The following is a 21,078-nucleotide window of genomic DNA, read 5'->3' as shown; positions in this document are numbered from 1 at the left end:
TGAACAAAATAAAAACCATGCATTTTCTCTGTAAAATAAAAACCGTGTACATGTAACCTGACCCTCAAAGCTTACAAGAAACAAAATTATCTAATCAATAGCTTACCAGGAACAAATATCCATAGATGTTTGGACCGCCGGCTTAGATCTAAGGCGGCGGTCACTGGTCCGCCGTCTAAATAGCTGCCGGCCTAGATCAAGACCGCCGCCTTAGATACAAGAGACCGCCACCTTTGGTTAGGCGGACTTTTAGGACCGCTGGCTTAGTGTTATTAAAGCGGCGTTTTTGACCGCCAGCTTAGGTTTTGTCAAAAATTGTTTGGTTCCTTAGGCGAACTTTGATCCTAATTGACCGACACCTTTGGTTTAGTCCAACATCATTTGAACCGCCGGCTTAGGTCTTGTTTATGGCTAATCTAAAAGTTTCATGACCGCCAGCTTATATATATATATATATATATTTTAATGTTTATGCCAGGTTAATTCCAATATTTGTTGGTACATAAAATTTTTTATTAATTCATCACTTTAATACATGCTTAACAAATAATTCATGATAATTGATACATGAAAAGTTAAAGTTAAGAAACTTAAATAAAAAAAATGCAATTTAAAACAAAATGTATTAATTTAAAGATTAATTAATATCCAAATCAAACTATTCACATACAATATCCAGTTGACATATAAAAATACAAGGACTTTAAAAAATTCAATTTATCGAATAAGGTTCACATCTTCAAAAGCAAATCCACTTAGCTTAATTGATGAACCTGTAAATCAAAAACATATAAATTATTAAAGAATGTAAAGTAAATGAGATAACCATAAAAAATGTATAAAAAACAAGACATTCAAGGAGGCATCCTAATTTAGCATTTCATATCAATAAATGAATTATGCAACTAATAAATTAACCAAATCAAATTGAAACCTCTATGGCATGACAGAGTTAATGTAATCAGATTGTAGCACATAAATGCACATTAGGATGATTGGTCTGGATTTAATAGATAAAAAAATGTAAAATATTTCCAATAATGAACCGAATCTACCCATTTAAAAGTGGTGCTATCTGTATCCTTGTGCTTATATGACCCTATTTACATATTTCACTATCATCAATAGAAGTTTACCAGTTGCCAATATAAAAAAGCTTATGTGATGTCAACAAACTGGTGTTCATGGAGTTTATTTTTCTATTTCACCACTCTTTCTTTAATATTTCAGATATGAAATCCTTCTATTTCCCCTATATCAAGATTAAATCCTTTTCTTCTTTACATAGAACATATACCCTATAGGGACTTTTCTCCTTCACAACCTACACCACAAGTCTATCTTTTTTTTTCATGTACCCAATGAAGTATATACAGCCAGAAGGGCAGATCAAAATACAGTCACAAATCACACATGCTAATAGGAGTTTTACAAAGATAACAATAATGACAAATCAAATGCCTATCCAACAAATGAGATTAAGAAACTCAAAAGAGTGAAATCAAAACAATGTGCTGTCTGATGCACATAATGTGGCCAGCGTTTTGTGTTCAGCAGAGCAGAGTGATGAACTTACAATTTATCTATATTTTATGAGGTTTTTGCATGAAATTTTATGCTGGTTTAATTAGATTTTGCCCTATTTTAGCTTGATTGCAAGAAAGATTTCAGGGGGAGCCAAATCAACAAAAAGAAGGCAAAAGCAAAAAAAGAAAGCCCAAAATTTATCAAGTTCAGCCCGGCCCAGCCATGAGAGCAAGGGAGTTTCATTCGGCCCAAGTAGTGCAAGCTAACTCTTTGGAAAACCCAAGGGAAGAATCCTAGCAAGAAGGAAATTTCGGCCCAGCCCATTTTTAGTCCAAATAACAGCCTAGAGTGTAGCCCACATGAGCTCAAAAGCAAGATAAGTTGTAGCACAAATAGCAGCCCAAAGGGAGCTAGGGGCGGCAACTCCTAGAAGTTTCTTGAAGAGAATGAGGGAGTACTCTAGAAGGTTCATGAGGGGTGTAATACACCCAATTCTAGAGACTTCAAGAAGGGGCAAGAGCCCCCTTGAAAAACTATATAAGGAGGCCTCTAGGAGGGGTGAGAGGTGTTCAATTGCTTGAGAGGAAGGCTCTCCCACTCTTAGAGGTTCGGCCACCTTGAGAGAAGAGAAGAGAAGAAGGCTAGGCGCATGGAAGAAGAAGAAGAAGGGCTGAAGGAAGTTCAAGACAAGCAATCTAGAAGAGAAGGTGAGTTCGAATTGAGGGTTTGTGATTCAAAGATCTTTTGTAATAAATCAATTGTAGTTTCATTCTCTTTTGATTCAAATTCAGTTTCTTTGTTATATTTTCTTTCTTCTTTCTCCTTTTTTTCCATTCTTCCTTGATGTATTTCAACTTGTAAAATTTCAGTTCAGCAATCTAATTCTTTTTGATTCATTCAAATGGTCATGAATTGTACTTGAAGTTTCTTGAATAAGGGTGTTATTGTAGATTAATTCGGCCAACTAACCTTCAAAACTCAGATCTGAATTCTCAGATCTGAGATTGCAAGATCTGAATTGCTTGAAAGAGAATTCAGATCTGCAATTTTCAGATTGGCCGAATTAATCTACAGCTTGGAATTCCTAGAGTGCTTGAGAGAGACTCTAGGAATTCAGATCTACTATTCAAGAACTGAATTGAGTGCAAGGTTAGAGATAACTTGCACAATTCAGTTGGTGATCAATTCAGATTTGAATTGATGCCTTAGAAGTGTTTGAAGAAATGCATGCATGGGGATTAGATTCTTGCTAGAGATAGAAGAACCGTCACTCATGCATAGGATGAACATGCGCTTGAGAGAGGCTGTTCATGACCTTGGGGTTTCACCAAACTAAGGCTCAATCATGATTTATTCGAATGATCCAAATTGATAGATTGCTGAATTCTAAGATTGACATTTACTGCTTACTCTTCTAACCTGATTTGAAGGCAATTGGGCCAATGATTAGATAGATTTTAATTTAGGATTTTTTTTTTTAGCTTTCATTAAAGTTTTGATTTATTTGTTGATCAGATAAGAAGTGCTCAATTTAGTATTGGTAATTGTTTTCTAAATCCTTGTGGGAACGATACTTCACTCACTACTTTATTACTTGAACGGCTAGTGCACTTGCTAGTGTCACAATGAGCCACACATCACAGAGTTGTATGTTCCTTTATCTTGGTCAATGGTGTGAAGAATTGGCTTTTCTGACATTATTAGCTGGTCAATTTCCTTTGATAGTGAACTCAACAGGTGAGGTTTTCATTCATGTAAACCTGGACCTTAGTATGGGTTAGGTTCTGGTATTAGTGGTAGAGGTATAATCATATGCCCAACTTATTATGGGCCCTGGTCCCAATGTTTTTAGGCCCATGCCATCTATGTTTGGGTTAAGTTGGGTATCCAAGTATTCGGTAACCCATTCATCCTCTGCTTTATCAACAGTGAATAGGCCAGGCCTTCTGGTTGATTAATCCTAAAAAAACTTTACCTGTTCAATTTTTCACTTTTTTCATACCAAATTTCAATTCAAAATTCTATCAATAACTTTTCTTTCTTAATTAAGAGCCTAAATTTGAAACTGAAAATCCAATCAAAAGCAAAGGCAGTGTTCGAGTTGAATTGCTTCAGTTGAGCTGCTTAATTAGAGGAAATTTCAATGAATGACTGAAAAATATAATTGGTTCAGGTTTCCTGGAATTTTCACAAAACATTGCTTATAACCTTTTGGATCAGGTGGGCCAAGAGCAGCAACATGAAAACCCTGCAAAATAAAAAGAAACAAGAAGTTTGAATGTAAGAATATACTTGAGTACTTAATATATGTACTCCCACATAGAGGTTGATCATTACTAACCTGATGCAAAAGGCCTAGCATGTAGCAAATTACCAGGCCTGGGCCTAAGTTTTTGTCCAGGCCACAAACACACAAGAAGTGATTGATATAAGAGCCTCCCCCCCCCCCCTTAACAACAAACAATCAAAATATATACAACCTAAATTAAAAAGAAAGAAAGTGAAATTTTGGGTGATATGTACAGGTTAAGGAAGCTTCACTACTACTTACCTATGCACAACCCAAAGGGGCTCCCTATCTTATTAATAGAGAGTCTTGACAAATAGTACTCTCAAAGGCAAGATCGCTTGAGCTTCAGAGTACTCTCACCGGGTTCCTCCCTGGAGGCTACCCACTTTCTTTCCCATTTCAGGCACCTTCTGCTCCAGTCAAAGGCAAGATCGCTGACAGCTAGGACCGGCCGGATTGCACATCATCATTTGGCATCGTCTGTGGGAAACTCTTCTAAAAACCTCCCTCTAAAACTTTCATAGCACCCTTTTTTCCAAGAAACCCCAGCACCCATGGCTTCTTCCAGCAAGCCAGACGTAGCACGGAAATGAACACCACCGGGGAACAACACCAAGCTCCCATGGTGTGCATTGGACAATTCACCATCCCCCTTTTGGTGGATGGGATCCCTAGCCTGAATGCGTCACAAGCATTGGCGCCCGTGAATCTTCCCGCCGTGAACGTCCCCCTTCCTCCCTCTATTGGAACCACCTTTGCTGAACCAACCATTATTCCCCCGGCAACTAGCCAGAACCAATTTGATGACCTGATGCACGGCATGCAGGCCATCCAAGCCCAGATGCAGCAGCTTCAACAACAAGTCCGCCAGCAGCAGATGCTACACCATGTCTCCCTTAACTACCAAGTCCGCCGCAGCTCCAACCTCGGCACCCCGCCGTTAGGCGACCCAAGCCCTCCCCTCAAGGCAGGCGCCCCCACCAGAAGGCTTCCCAAGCTCGGGCCTCCCAGGCCCGAAGCCCCTCTAGGAGCCAGGCCTCATCCCCTAGCAAGAGAGCGAGAGCGACTGCACCCTCCTTGCCACACGCCGGCAGATTGGGAACCCGATCTACCAAGTCAGCATCACCTCGGCGCTCTCAGGACGGGCCCCTGCACACTGAAAACCGATTCAGCGCCTTAGTCGCGGACTACCCCCAGCAATCCGGGCCCATTGAGCTTGGGAACACCGAGGCAAGCAGTGCCAACGCCGGGCCTTCCAACCAATAGAGGAGCCGCCGACGAAGTCGTCGAACTACAACCCGTGTCCTGCCCGAGCTCCGAGGTAAAAAAGAAGCAAGCTCGAACGAGGTAAAAGCTGCCTCTATCCTCTCATTCCCTTCCTCCCTGTCATCAGAACTCCTTGCAGTTCCTATGCCCAGAGACTTCAAACTCCCCCCACTTGACAAGTATGATGGGTCCTTTGACCCCAGCGACCATGTCGATGCCTTCTAGTCCCAAATGCACCTAGTAAGGGCCAGCGAGTTCTGTATGTGTGTGGCCTTCACTACCACCTTCAGAGGAGTGGCCCGCACCTGGTATAGGAACTGGCGCCTGGGTCAATAAGGAGTTGGGCCCAGTTCATGCAGGTCTTCACCGCGCACTTCGTCACCAGCAAACGGTGCCCCCGAACCGAAGAGAGCCTCCTTGGCGTGGTCCAAAAGGAGGGGGAGCCCATTCGCAGCTACATCAGGCGGTTTAACAACGCATGCCTACAGATCCTACTCCTGGACCCCGCAGTTCAGCTCGCGATGGCCAAGATGGGGGAGACATACAAGGAGTTCAAGTGGCACATAGTGGCCAACCATCCCGCGACCATTGCTTAGTTCCTTAAGCTCATAGACAAGTTCATGTGAATGGAGGAGGAGATCAAACAAAGGACTGGAGGCGGGTCTGAAAAAAGAAAGAGAGAAGAACTCCCCAATCAAGGAGACAGCCGGAAGGATCCAGCTCGAGCGTCGAAACCAAGCCATCCGTTCTGAGCTCCCATGGCAAGTCGGGCAGACTACACGCCCTTGAACACGAAGTGGGCTGAGATCCTGATGACGACCAAAGACACCCTGTATGTAAAGTGGCCACCTCACCTAAAAGGGAACCCAAACGAGAGGAACAAAAACTTGTACTACAGTTTCCATAGAGACCACGGTCAAAGTACCGAACATTGTAATAATCTCCGCGACGAGATAGAGGAACCCATCCGTCGCAGGTACTTGAGAAATTTTGTACAGCATGATAATAATAATAAGACAGGTCGGCAAGGGGAGCACGGTAAGGATGCTCCCGAGTCCAGCAATAGGCCGACCGAACAACCGCAAAGACAGCCTCTGGAAGAGAGGCCAGTTCGGGGGACCATCCACGTGATAGTGGGAGGTTCGGTTGTGGCAGGGTGCACTTCAGCAGTAGCCCGGACGTCAGTTCGTGAAGCTGCTCGAGAATACCAAAATCCTCGAAAGAGGCCGAAGATGGAAGAACCAATTCTTTTCATAGAAGACGGTGCACGAGGGGTCCACTACCCTCACGACGATGCACTTGTGATAAAGCTGAGGATCAACGACTTCGAAGTCAGGCGCGTACTTGTTGACTCAGGCAGCTCGGTAGACATTCTCTTCAAATCAGCATTTGACCAGCTTCAGCTGTGGGGAAATGACTTGAAGCCCGCGAACACTCCTTTGGTGGGCTTCAATGGGGAAGAAGTCAGGCCCCTTGGGAAAGTGACAGTATCCGTCGAGGCTGGCACGTGGCCCTACATGGTCAGACTCAACCACGACTTACTAGTGGTCGCGACCCCATCCCCGTACAACACCATATAGGGTGGCCAATCACCCATGTCTTGCAGGCGACTTCGGTGTGGGAGTAGCGCGGGGCGACCAACTCGAGTCCCGCAAGTGCTATGTGGCCGCCTTGAAGGGAAAAACCAAGGTCGCTGGAGAACTCGAACTGGAGTGTCCTACGGAGCAAGGTGAAGAGCGAGCTACGCCCATAGAGGAAACGGTCATGGTCCTGACTTCGGCAACAGACCTAGCTCGGACACTACAGATTGATGCTTCCATCCAAGAACCTCTACAATCCGAACTGGTAAGTTTCTTACTTCAAAATTTAGATATTTTTGCCTGGTCTACAGGAGAAATGTCCAGCATAGACCCTACGCTCATAACTCACAAGCTCAATACTGACCCTGTAGTCAGACCCATTAGACAGAAGAAACACAACCTAGCCCCAGAATGCTGGAGGGTGATTGATGAGGAGGTAGAGAAGCTCCTCGAAGCAGACTTCATTAGGGAGGTTCATTACCCGAGCTGGGTAGCCAACCCAGTTCTAGTAAGAAAGGCAAACAGCAAGTGGCACATATGCGTCGACTACACCGACTTGAACCGAGCTTGCCCGAAAGATTGCTTCCTCTCCCCAGAATTGACCGCCTAATGGACGTGACCTCGGGACACGAGTTGCTAAGCTTCCTAGACGCCTACTCGGGCTACAACCAAATCAGGATGGACCCGACCGACGAGGAAAAAACCACCTTGATAACAAAGTTCGGCCTGTACTGCTACAAGGTCATGCCCTTCAGACGAAAAAATGCCGGGGCGACCTTCCAAAGACTCGTGAATAAGTTGTTTCAGCCCTTAATTGGCACGAAGATAGAATGCTATGTAGACAACATGGTCATCAAGACACAATTTTTGCATGAATTAATACAAGACTTGCATTCGGTCTTCCAAATTCTCCGTCAATTTAGCATGAAACTAAACCCAAACAAATGCGTCTTCGGTGTCACCTTGGGTAAGTTCCTAGGGTACATCGTCAACCAGTGCAGTATTGAGGCCAACCCAGACAAAATAAAGACTGTCCTAGATATGAAACCACCACGAAAAGTAAAAGAGGTCTAAAGGCTAAATGGCAGGATAGCTGCTCTGAGTCATTTCATGTCCAACTCGGCAAACTGCTACCTGCCTTTCTTTAAGGCAATTAAAGGCAAAGGGTTCGAGTGGACCCCCGACTGCCAGCTCGCGTTTGACGAGCTCAAGAAATACCTCGCTAGTGTATCGGTCCTAACCAGGCCTGAGGAGGGCGATGTCTTAGAACTGTACCTCTCGGCAAGCGATGAGGTGGTCAGTTCGGTACTAATAAAAGAAGTAGATCAGGTCCAATGACCCATCTATTATGTTAGCAAAATATTGCAGGGAGCAGAAACAAGATATCCAGAGATTGAAAAGCTAGCCTATGCGCTGGTCATCGCGGCCCACAAACTCCGCCCGTATTTCCAAGCTCATACCATCATCGTCCTCACCAACAAGCCCTTGAGGCAAGTATTACTTAGACCCGAGGTCTCTGGACGGTTGACGAAGTGGGCCATCAAACTCAGTGAATACGACCTCCAGTACAAACCCCGAACCGCATCAAAGCCCAAGCCTTGGTGGACTTTGTTGCAGAATGCATGCTCAGCTCCGAGACCTCTGGCCCGATCGAGCACGAGGCTCCCAGTTTGGGTGAGATCGATGCTTCTAAGCAAGTCGAGTCCGAGCACCGTGAGGTCGCACCCAGTTCGATATCTCTCCTAGTTAGGCCAAGTGTGAACTGGGATGAGGAACCCTGGATCCTTCACGTAGATGGCTCCTCGAATCAGCAGGGCAGCGGAGCTGGTGTAGTTCTTCGCAGCCTGAGTGGCATGAAACTGGAGTGTGCACTATGCTTTGAGTTCGCAGCATCCAACAATGAGGCAGAATACGAGGCATTGATGCTAGGCTAGCCCTAGCATAAGAAGTAAGGGCAAAGCACATAGTCATTTGTAGTGATTCCCAGCTCGTGGTCAACCATGATCACCTACTTAGCAAAGGTAAAGGAGGCTCTCCTCAACTTACAGTCACACTTCATCAGGCAGATCCCGAGGTCAGAGAACACTGAGGTCGATGCCCTATCTTGGTTGGCTAGCACCAGTGACAACACCATGAGAACCGTATATATAGAGGACTTACCTCGGCCTAGTATTCTCAGGGGGCAGAGGAGGTCGCTCCCATCCTTGAAGCAGCGCCGAGCTGGATTGACCCACTCGCGAGCTTCCTGCTACACGGAACCCTCCCTGTAGATTGCAACGCAGCCAGAAGGGTGCAGCGCCAGGCAGCCAAGTATGTCATAATAGACGGACGACTGTACCGACGATCCTACATGCTCCCCTACCTGCGTTGCTTGTGACCTACCGAGGCCGAACTTGTACTATGCGACACCCATGAAGGTCTGTGCGGAGGACACTTGGGGGGCAGGGCCCTCACCCAAAAGGCACTTCGGCAAGGGTACTACTGGCCAACGTTGAAGGCAGAAGCCATTAAGCTCGCTAGAAAATGCGACAAGTGTCAGAGACGCACCAATATCCACCATCAGTCTGCCGCCGACCTCAAGAACCTCACTAGTCCGTGGCCCTTTGCACAATGGGGCATCGACCTACTAGGACCATTCCCACTAGCAACAGGTGGGAGGAAATTCCTAGTAGTGGCGGTGGATTACTTCACAAAGTGGGTAGAAGCCGAACCTCTCGCAACAATCACATCTCAAAACGTTCAAAACTTCTTTTGGAAGAACATAGTATGCCGCTTCGGGTTACCTCGGGTATTGATCTCTAACAATGGCAAGTAGTTCGAAGACATCAAATTTTAGGAATGGTGTCAAGGTATGGGGATTCGGTAGAATTTCACATCGGTCACGCACCCGCAAGCAAACAAGCAAGCCAAAGTCATGAACAGAGCTATCCTCCGCAGGCTGAAAGCGCGACTAGACCGAGCTAAAGGGTTGTAGGCGGACGATCTACCCAGTGTTCTATGGACCCACAGAACTACGAAGAAAACCGCCATGGGGGAGACCCCCTTTAACCTCACTTATGGCACTGAAGTAGTGATACCGGCAGAGATTGAAGTACCCACACTACGACTAAAAGCATACGACGATCAGACAAACAGAGACGAGCTACATACCAACCTCGATTTACTCGATGAGGTAAGAAACCTCGCGTACATTCGAACCATAGCTTACCAACAAAAAGTAGCTCGGTACTACAATGCCAGAGTAAATAAGAGGAACTTCCGCATTGGCGACCTGGTCCTCCGCAAGATCATGGCACCCGAGCCCGGCATTGGAAAAGTCGGACCAAACTGGGAAGAGCCAAAGGACTAGGAGTCGCTTAAGATGATACTACCTATAAATCACCAAGCGAAGTGGACTAGGAGTCGCTTCCAGAGCCAAAGGGCTAGAATGCCGAGCTAACTAAGACCTTGGCATCATAAGGCTTAGTCACCTCTTCGGCATGGGCAAGCAAAGGCAAAATGCTAACACCAAGCCCAGGAAAAGTGCTAACAGCAAGCTGATAAGGACCTCAGCATCTCATCACCATAGGCATATAGTTAGTTCGGCTATATAGTCAGTTTGGCAATATAGTCAGTCCGGTAATATCGTTCGTTCGGCAATATAGTCAATTCAGAAAGAAGAAAAGGTGACAATACTTAACCAAAAGGAGGACATTTCATTGCAACATACTCTTTCTACATTTCAAAAAAAAAACTACAACAGAAGCGATCTCACAGGCTTGGAGGTACATCTTCCTCACCCTCAGAAGGCACTTCAATGATACCTGAAAGTCCTGCCTCATCCTCGGAATCCGGTTCACCATCAGCCGCATTGGCCATCTACTGAGTAATGCACAAAGTGGTTATGGCGCTGATGTCGAGCTCGGGGTATGTGTTCCTGATCATCCACCGGCTCAGTTTAAAACCCCTCCGATACGAGTTTACCATTAGGTCGTCAAAGCGTTGTGAGGCGATATAGTCATTGACGGCCTTTTTCTTGGCATCCTCGATGCCCTGAGAAAAAATCTCAGTTCTCTCTCTAATGTCCTCCTGAAGGTATTCGACCTAATGCTGCAAGTCCAGCCTCAAGTCCGCCATGTGCTTCACCACCACCCCAATGGCCTCAGTGTCTCTCTGAGACCTCGGGCCTATGCAGCACGAGAAGCCACTTCGGCGGCGTGGGAAGCCTCTTCGGCAGCTCGTGCCCACCTCGAGCTCTTTTCCGCTTGGGCCGCTAAAGCATGGATGGAGGAGTTCACCTACCAAAAAGAAGATAATGACAATGTTAAAAAAGTGATAGCGAGAAGGGTAATGACAAGGAGCCCGACAAAGAAGTCGTTGACTTACCACCATGGCATAAGAGGCAGCACGCATGGCTACATGGTTCAAAGGAAGCTCGACCCACGCTACGACCTCCTCAGGGTAAACGACCTCCTTACTTTTTTGAAGAGCGTGGTTTGGCGACAGCACGCTCCTAAACCCGCCTTGGCCTCCCAAGCTTGAGGGCCTAGCTCGGGTATAGGCAGCCTCAACGTAAGGACCTCGGTGTAAGGGGCCCCTGCCGCTTCTTGTACCGAAGGGGCCACCTCGAGCTCCGCATCTCGGGACGGTTCGGCATGAGTGAAACGTTCCCACCGGATTCTTTTTTGCGTCCATCACACCTGCTAAAAGGAGCTCCACATCAGGAAAACAAAAGAATGGAAAACAAAAAACAAAGGCAAGCCTCTGAGCAAGGAACCTACCCGAACTCAGTCGGCCTGGATGAGCTTGGCCTCCATCAAATAATGGTGGCATTTTAACCTGAGCCGGGCCCAGTCCTGGAGGCCCTTCGCCGTCTCGCTATATAGCGTAACACCAGGGTAAGGGGTAGCCAACCCCCACCTGGTTTGGAATGGCCACTGAAAGAATGGTAAGATCCATCTAATGGACGCCATGAAGGGTGCGGAATGGGTGGGCGAATTTCAAAAATTTTCCTACCTTCTTCCAACTGGGAATCATATTCCCTAAATTTAGAATACAATATTCAGGGATTCTACTTGAACCATAATCAAACCAGATCTGAACCAAAAGGAAACAGGAAGGATTATACCTGATCTGGAGAAACAATATCTCCCAAAGTTGGAGTTCACGGCCAAAAAAGAAACCAAGATCCGCTCCTACTAAAGATGACACAGCTGTGGATGGAACGGAACCAGTAGGGTGCATCCTACACACTGGATCCTTTGCAAGAATCCTCTGGAAACTTTGAACACCGAATCTTTTTGGTCTTTCTTGCAAGACTGTTGTCAAGAACTGATTTCTTGACTTCCTATTGCTGCAAAGATCCAATCTTGCAACAGGGAATGGTGGCTGTTGGAGGAGAAATCCAGGGACGAAGAGGGCTGAACTGTGTCTCTTCTCTCTGGAGTCTATGTGACATCAAATCTCAATTCGTAGGAAGTATCTCTTGCATACCAACCCTAGTTCAAAATCTGATATTTCTGTTAGGGTTTCTCCTCTTTCTTCTTGATTAAGAAACCTCCTCATTTGGGAGTTATCCCAATCCAAATCAGTATTTGGATAGGGGATAATCTTAATCCTATCTACAGATTAAGTTAGCTGACTCCTGATCTTATTAGGAGGTTACCAGATTCAAATCTAATTTGAATTTGGTCTCTTAGAGTGGATAAGGTTAAAGACCCAATCCTTTTACTAACATTAATCTCAGATTCGCCCCATGAATAGGTGATCATATCAGCCCAGTTCGAAATGGGCTTTTGGCCCATTAAGTGTTCAGTGTTTAACTAGTTCCCAATCTGCTACCTAGTTGGGCTTCTTTGTATGGCGTGGGACCCAAGCATTGATCTACACACCATCCACATGGGTTCGACCCAGCCTTTATTACAAGGCCCAGCCGAATTCACTGAAAAACTCAGTGACCCCCTTGAGTTCATCACATGGACCCTATGGGCCCAACACTTACATTAAGTGGTCCCTGGGCCAAGCCATCTTATAAAAACCTAGGGACTGTGGGCAGGTGCAAGATTAGCCCATCAGGTATTATCCTAAATGGTCTTACACTTAACCTCTCAGCCCTTAATGATCAAGCACTGCCCGACAAGAGAAGACATCTCCCTCGGCTGCAAGGAATAATGCCACACTCTCTACTCACATGGATCCCGGGAATTAAAACATTTTGCAAATCTTTTGAAGCCATACATATACATACATACATATATATATATATATATATATATATTTAATTTTGCAAAACAAAATTCCAACGATTGAAATCAACTACCGGCAGTTTGGTTTCCATCAGAGAGAGTGCATTCCCGATCATTACCATTGTCTGACAAAGGGGCTGATCCTGCCACTATGATCACTCACTCAGATGATTTCTCAAACTGCCCCAACATGTCCAGGCTTTGACCCCCACTAAGGATCTCACTGATTGACACATCAAAGATAGCCCGATCCGACACCTAGTGATGTGTCATAATCGAGTTCAGGGGTCAGGTGTAACTTTCCAGTTTTGCCCATCTGTCTCCAAGGTCTAGGGCAATACTGAAAATCTGGTCCGGTTCAAGGGTTCAAGCAATCCCATACTGCATGTGCCTTGGGTCTTACCCTGATGGCCGAAACAAGTCATCCCAACATTTGGTGGCACATCAATATCAGTCTTGACAGGATAAATCTCCCCAGACTTATCCAATGGCTGTGAACATTTAAAACTAACACAATTTTCTATAAGTGTCCAGTTTTAGGGTCTTACACAGAATTATACCAAACAACATGAATCAAACATGTACTTTGTTTATTTACACTAAATGTCAAAAGTACATCAAAATGGATTGAAGCTAAGGGCATATAAAACTATCTAACAGCCACCCCATTGCACTTCGTACCAAGAAGTAGTCCTGTTTCCACGCCGGGACCTTGTTGGGAAGATCATGAAAAAGCTTAAACCCCGGGCGAGGAGACAGGGAGTATGCCTGCCTACTCCCGGGAAGGGGACCCACTTGCTTCTTAAGCCTGAGAATGGAAGAAAATATCTCTAGGTCTAAAGGCAGAATGTGTTCGCAAAAGAGGGAGATGGTCCCAACTAAGTTGCGAATAGAGTTCGGGTGGAGCTGACCGACGATGACGCCGAAGTGATTCATAACCTCGACGATAAGAGGGTGGAAAGGTAGGCGCAGCTCGGCAATGAGCTGCACCCGAAATATCATGATCTCATCCGGACCATGTTCCCAAGGGAAGTCGCCCGAGGGTATAGAGTAAGTATACTCCCCGGGCAGGTTGAATTGATTGATAAGGAAGTAAAGCCCCTCAGGCGTCATGGTTGAGATCCCAAACTTGTCTAACGTCCGACCTCGATGGGAGGAGAATGCCAAACTATCCGAGGCGACTCGGCCTATGGGTTCGAATCCTTCCTCGAGCTCTCCCTCGACCTTTACCTCGGACTCACTAAGGTTGTCGAGGACCGTAGCTCGGTTTGTGGAACCTGCATCTGACCCCCTCAGGGAACTGTCTAAGTTGTCCGAGCTAGACATCGGGAGGAAAGGAAAACCAGGAAGAAAAGTCTAACTCACCCGGAAAAAAAACTAACAGACTACGGAAGGTTGACGTGAGCTAAGGCTTGGATGCGAGCTCAAGTAGCGAACGCAGGAGTGATGATGGAAAGCAACTGGGGCCCCCCACTATTTATACCCACAGTGATCTAAAACCAATAACTCTGATCGAAGCGAATCCAACGGCTCACGATCAAGCTGACCGCATGCCTCCTAAGACCAAGACGTGATTGGTCTCACGTCTTTGAAAACTGAAGCGGTGTCAGCACATGTCTCCCAGCATTGAAGGCAGCAGTGGCGCGTTTTTTAAAGTAACACCCGCCATCACGTCTCTCGGCATTAAAGGCAACAGTGGCGCGCTTTTTGAATTTGAAAATAACGCCCGCCAACATTTAGAGATGAATTGGTGCATTTTCTAACTTTTTGGCGCTCGAGGAATCTGAAAATCTCCTGGCATACGCACACTTCACGCCATCAGTCAACCGGTTTGATGTACGGGTCAAATCCACCCGTCACCTTGCGAACTCCCCGCGCTAGAGTAAAAACCCTTAGCGCGAGGAGTGGGGGGCAATTAATGGAGGAAGATTTGGCCCGACCTCTTGGCCACCCGACACATGGAAGCAACCGAGGGTGACCTGGTAGAGACAACAACTCAGCACGACAATGCTCAAGGCACGAGCTCCGAGAAGAGGAGCCCTGACCTCCCCAAGAGGAACCCTCCGAACTCCCCCAAAGGAGCCCGAATTCTCCCTTTGACCCCGAGCCTCACGAGGATCACAAAGGGCAATAACCCAAACTGGCCCACCCCAGGGCAGTTCGGGCCACACTTCTATCCGAACTCAACCACATCGCAAACCACTCCAGCACTTCGTCTCCAGGACGCCGAACTGAACAACCGTACCTAACACCAAAGGAGTCCGTATCCTGAGACGGCACACCTGACTGACTTAGGATCTGACGCTTGACAGCCGCACTTCAACGGCCACCTACCACCGCCACCTCTAGTTACAGAGATGGCTCCGATAGAGAGCAGTGGCGGTTGTCTGCCCCAGCAGAGGCAATGACACCTGAACTGGCAGAAGTGCAGAGGTAATGATACCTGACCTGACAGGAGCTTGGGAGTGAGTGCGCGAAGTGGTTATAAAAGGCCGTCTTCCCCCAAAGAACGGAGGTACGTGAAAACTCTGTGCCATCTGGTTTTTTTTATCTTGCCTTTGAGGAGATACTAACTTGAGCTTCGGAGTACTCTCACCGGGTTCCTCCCCGGAGGCTACCCGCTTTCTTCCCCATTTCAGGCACCTTCTGCTCCGGTCAAAGGCAAGATCGCTAACCGCTAGGACCGACCGGATTGCGTACCGCATGATAATGCTCATCCAAATTAAGTTCGCGTTAGCGAAACCTGAAGGTCCTTACTGTCTCCCTTCATATTTTCCTTGTCATTGCAATCTAAAGCTAATCCCTGCCTAAGCAAACTCATACACTGCCTGATACATCCTCAATGTGATCGTAAATAGAAACCCCTCCTCAGTCAAATCAAACTAAGCGCAAAGAGAACTACCCCCTAAACGACGAAGACACTAACTCCTCCCTCCCGGATGCTCCTATTGGCTATTGCCAAACCCAAAATCACTCAGAGGACATAAAATTTCTCTGGTAATCAGTATACTTTCATGGCCACCGCCACAACGTAAACACATCGCCGCCGCAACGTGCTCAGAAACTCTGGCAAGTTCCAGGCCAGGTTCGGGTTCAGAACGAAGAAATCTCCTCCATTGAAGAAAACTGTGTCATTGAAGCCGACTTCGGACTGCAGGCTGCTTTGGTTCCCCGGCGGAAAGCACCCGAGTGGCTTGATGGAAGCACGGTTGGTGACTACGGGTTCAACCCTTTCGGACTGGGGAAACCCGTTGAGTACTTGCAAGTTGCAAAACGTTAGGCTCGTATGGCGAAAGGAGTACATCCAAAATTCGAATTGGGAACATCTCTGTGATTCTGTGCTTTATATTTCATTTCATGGGAGATTTTTCCAATGCAAGGCTATAAAAGCTGTTCGAACGATCCTTGCACTGACTGAATCCGGAAAAGTGGAATATTAGTGAAATATTGGCCTCAGTGCAAACAGTCCAAAACGTTTCACTAAAAGACATCCTATTTGTGTCAAATAGGGCCACTGCATACGTAATTTTGAAAATCATATATGTAAGTGGTTTATTGAAACTACATAATATATTTAAGTAATTAACATTTATTTTTTAGCGGATTGAGTTCAGGATGCAGAACCCATATATCGATCTACAAATCCCAAATCCCATTTTAGATTAGTAGAAACGAGTACTATTCGCTCAATTTTGATAACCTAGACTGCAGGCTGCAGCCCAGACTCCAGTGTTTTGCCTTCGATCAAGACGGTTTGTTGGTTAATTGGGTTTGTCCATTTTGATACACTACTAGAAATATTCTGGATCATAAAACAAAACATGAATCGGTCCAACCCAATACAAAATATTGGACCATCCAATCCGTCCAGTTTAGATTTGATTCAGAAATCCAGTCCATTGGCACCCCTACTGGAGGAATGCATGTGATGGTTGAAGAGCACCCGGCCGGTGGTTCACTACAATCACATCCGATTAGAGGGGAATTGGTCAGTTTGACTGGCTTCTTGCTAGCCAGGGGTGGAGCTGGGAATTTTTTATGGAGTTAAAACTTATGGATGGGCCATAGGAGGGATCAACCATTGGGTGAGGATAGAGGTGTAAATCAGGCCATGCCGCTCGTGGTCGACATGAACTTCGATCGACCCGGCACAACAGTCTATGGACCATGCCAAGCCCAGCATGATCATGCGGGCCATGCTGGGCTCGGGATTTTAGGTCCACAGGCCGACATGGCACGGTACAACCGAGCGGGCCGTGGCACGACTCGGCACGGCCCATATATATATAGTATATAATATATTAATAAAATAAATATATTTTTAATTCTATTATACTAATTTATTTAATTATTACATATAAAAGCAATTTTATACACAAAATTCATATAAAATTAAAATTTTAAATTTTTGTCAATTTTTTTAAATAAATAGCTTTGACCCAATACACGACCTGACCCGGGCACCCAACCCAAGGCTCGGCCCACAGGTCAGCCCAGCCTGTGGCACAGCACAGGCCCACATGAGCCTGGGCCGACCCCCAAATTTTTCACCAGGAAATATGGCACGGCACGATCCATGGGCCATGCCATGCCAGTCCAGTACAGCCCACTTTACACCTCTAAGTCAGGACTGAAATAAAGAAAAAAATTTACATTGAAAAATGTATTCAGTGTGCGGATTTCTGGACTGTACTGTAGGGGGCCATGGCTCCCTAGGTCGCAACAGCAACTTGTTTTTTTTTTTTTTTTTAGCACCGTGGGTTCTACGTTCTATACAACTTGCCTCTACTTTATTTGTGCCGTCGGTTCAACGTCTACGTTGTATTGTAACCAGTAATCTCGACTGTGACGTTTGCGGGCGATTCAGAATCAAATAGGGATCCGAATGGGCTGGGCCAAGAATAGGGAGGGCTTAAATAGCATATCTCGGACTGGACCCTTGTTGTGACTTAAATTTTAGGCTTGCGCCTGGGCCGTCGATTCCATCAATCCACTGTGCTTTCTATATATTCGATCGCTAATATTCATTTTCAATACTACTAGAGTTAATGTTTGTTATGCATATGGCGCTGATCACCAAGACTATCCTTGCTCGTGCTTCGACGTACTGAGCCCAATAAAGGCCCATCCTTGATCCCGTCCAGTGCAGACCAGACAAGCTTGGTTGCCCCGCCTGCTCCTGGTTACCAGTTTGCCACGTATGCAGCTACCCATAACCATGTGTTTTTTAATTGTGAGCAGTAATATATACAAAAGGAAACCCCTAACAGTAACCGTATGTCTGCCAAGCATTTTTCCAGTCAATAGTAATAGTAATAGAGTATAGAGGATGGTGGTATGTATGGCTGTGTCTCTGTTGCATTACAATGTGAAGAAGCGGTGACGGTGAGTGCCCCAATCGAATGATAATATTGCAAGGAATGAAAGAATAGACGTTCCCCATCAGGCCATCAGCAAGCATGGTGAATTGGTGATTATGATAAACATGTGGCTCGTCCTTCCCTTGGAATCCAATACTGGAATTGAAGAGTCAAGGAAGCCCACGCGCTTCAACTTAATTTGCTTCAGCCTAGCTCCATGCATGTTTATGGAGTACTCCTCAAGTCTTCACCCCATGTGATCGTTGCCTGTTTTTCAAAAATCCTAAATGTGCAATTCTATATTTTCCTCGTCCTTAGCTGATGACCTACCTACTTGTTATCCTAGATTCCTAGTATCAATATTTTAGATCTGGAACTAGAGTAAGAAAGAAGCCGGAGGCATCGCATTATTGGTTTTCCTATTCAAATTTCCAAGTGATTCACATTCTACAAGAAAAGCAGAATCAGCTCGATTTCTGTATATTATTCCCAAGCAAGCCCATTTGGGTCAACGGTCAAATGCATCATGATATTAGGAAATTGAGATATTGGAGGAATTGCACTGGTTGATTTTCTCCTACATTCAGCCTGTTCAGATTTTACCTTTCCAACTTTTAGCTTCATCCATCTCGAGCGAACTTTCATTAATCGGACTCTGCTGCATGTATGCCCAGCTTCCACTATTAAGCATCCCAGCATCCGCTAATAATTTTTGACGAAATACTACTACACGTGCATGAAGATCATTTCTACTTCTCTGCATTCTCTGATGCCAATCTCCAATACTTCACTGGCCGAAGAAGTTAATATGTCGCAACAATGCCGTCTTGGGGCCCGTAACTGAACAACCCGAAGGGACAAAGCAAGGGGTGGGTTTAGCTGCAAATTAACTTGAACAATCCAAATATCAGTAATAAAATAAATTCCACTATCTGAGTACGAATGGCAATCACCTGTCTGATGTCAAGATTTAGCTTTTTAGAGAACACTATGATCTGTTTCAATTTCTTTGATGTGTCCTTGCTTTCTAAGCATTTTTCGGAAATAGTACTCCTGTAAGTGCTCTTTATCCTTTCTCTATGATCAGTAGACACGCTTTCTAGAAAGAAGATGATAGGCCTTCTGCAGGGGTCTTCGGGAAGCTCCCTCGTGTCAAACATATGCAGAGGAGGCAGAGAAGTGTCTCGCTTATTCCATGCCTCAAATGTACGTTGCACAGGGAGTACGTCTGGAAGAAGTATATGGGCCTCAAATACCTGAACAGCATAGCCCCACGAGACTGAAACTGTCCATTGAAACCAACGGTCGTAGCAAATAGTTTGTTGCAGAATCCTCCCCGGGTCGAGCTTCACGGCTTCAAGCAAGTGTTCTAAAGCTTGCTTTCTTGCCATTTTAGGGAAGACCGGTTCTATATCTTCCAATCGATGAAGTGATACCAATGGTTTCAGTGGGTGTGCGGCCAGCAACCCGAATGCATCTCCCTTAAGATCCACCTGCCAGATGAGAAGAGGCACAGATATATACAGAAAAAACAAGAGTCAGCCTCTGATCCCATATATCTAATCTGATGAATTCCCACCAATTCGTTATTCATGTAACTGGCCTTTGATTCCCTCAAGAAGAAAAGGAAATTAAGCTACCTGATGAAACCCTGGCTCATATGTCAAACCGACTCCAAGCTCTGTTAAGCAAGAGAAAATCCTAGCATCATCTCCATAAAGATGTGGATACCGCTCCAGACAGGAATCCAAAACCTTTGCTAGTACTTTGGCAAGAGGATAGCTCAAAGCAAAGCCCCCTCCCCAGTATGCCATCTGGAAGGAAAATACCGAATTCTGCTTAGCGCTCTCGGAGTAGGTCCCGATGTAGTACCACAGATTGTGATCGTACTTGGAAAGTGTCTGCACCAAATTCTCCGGGAAGAACAAGGTATCATCATCCCCGTAAACGAACCATCGGACTCCAGTTTGATTGAGAGCAACTGTCTCGGACACAGACCGCGCAACACGGATGGCTGATTTGAGACCACTGCCGTGAGTGTAACGAAATCGAGATGTGTCCTGGGAGATGCATATTGGAGGAAGAGTAGTATGATCTGTACGGTTATACTTGTCCGCACCGGTGGGCATCCTTTCAACAAATACACAACCCCTCATGCGTTCTGGCTTCCACCAGAGCCTCACGTATTCCTTCCGCATGGGCCAGGATTGAGCAGACGAAGAGATGCCGAACACTACATGGTCCAGAGTGGTCGGCGGCGAGAGGTCGAGCAACGGGGCGCGTTCGACGGAAGTAGGACGGACGATGGATATGGATACAAAGAGGTAGATTATAGAAAAGCAGGAGGAGATGAGGAGGAGGTTTATGAGGCGATAGGAAGTTGGGTGTCTGGAGGGTAACTGGAAAAACGACATTTCAGAAGGGAACAAGAAGCTGAGGTTGCTGAGTTGATATCCGCCAGAGGCGAGACCCTTTTATTGAGTGCTGTACCATCGATATATTTCACCATGGATGCCGCAATCAACGGTGCCCAACGTTTTCTGAATTCTGATGTTAAAAAAGAGCTGAAACTATTGCGTTGACTTCAGGGCTGGTCTTATTATAAACCCGTTTCTGCCGTTCAGTTCTAACTTTCGTCCACTGAATTAATGTTGTTTTGGCAAAGAAGGTCGGTTAAAGCATTTAAATCATCTTCTAAGGGTCTTTATGCACACGCTTAAGAAAGTCCGGATCTGGTTCCAACTTACTACTTTTGTTTTTGCGAAAATTCCTGAACCGTATTTGAACTTAGGGGTTGTGTTTTAGTTAGGAATGGCAATGGGACGGATTCG

The 21,078-nt window shown here is 45.8% G+C and overlaps 1 protein-coding gene across 1 annotated transcript; it reads right to left on the bottom strand.

Annotated features, from left to right (window-relative positions):
- Positions 1-18,779: 18,779 nt before the first annotated feature.
- LOC148878098 (uncharacterized) lies at positions 18,780-20,733 on the bottom strand. The gene is made up of 3 exons (XM_088965870.1): positions 19,888-20,733; positions 19,201-19,740; positions 18,780-19,087 (listed from the first exon to the last, which is right to left on the bottom strand). The coding sequence occupies exons 1-3, from the start codon at positions 20,659-20,661 to the stop codon at positions 18,974-18,976; spliced, it is 1,428 nt and encodes a 475-aa protein (XP_088821996.1). The 5' UTR covers positions 20,662-20,733; the 3' UTR covers positions 18,780-18,973.
- Positions 20,734-21,078: the final 345 nt, after the last annotated feature.

Source organism: Nelumbo lutea, chromosome 1 (genome assembly GCF_056320005.1).
Source record: "Nelumbo lutea isolate HS-2025 chromosome 1, American lotus-T2T, whole genome shotgun sequence".
Lineage (NCBI taxonomy): Eukaryota > Viridiplantae > Streptophyta > Magnoliopsida > Proteales > Nelumbonaceae > Nelumbo > Nelumbo lutea.
Note: the sequence above shows the minus strand (reverse complement) of the source record. Positions and strands in the feature narration are given on the sequence as shown.

Coding starts and splice junctions, on each gene's coding strand:
- LOC148878098 (XM_088965870.1), bottom strand. CDS start 20,661: ATGTCGTTTTTCCAGTTACCCTCCAGACACCCAACTTCCTATCGCCTC. Junction 19,741..19,887: donor ATGAGCCAGGGTTTCATCAG/GTAGCTTAATTT, acceptor CTCATCTGGCAG/GTGGATCTTAAGGGAGATGC. Junction 19,088..19,200: donor TAAATCTTGACATCAGACAG/GTGATTGCCATT, acceptor CGGGTTGTTCAG/TTACGGGCCCCAAGACGGCA.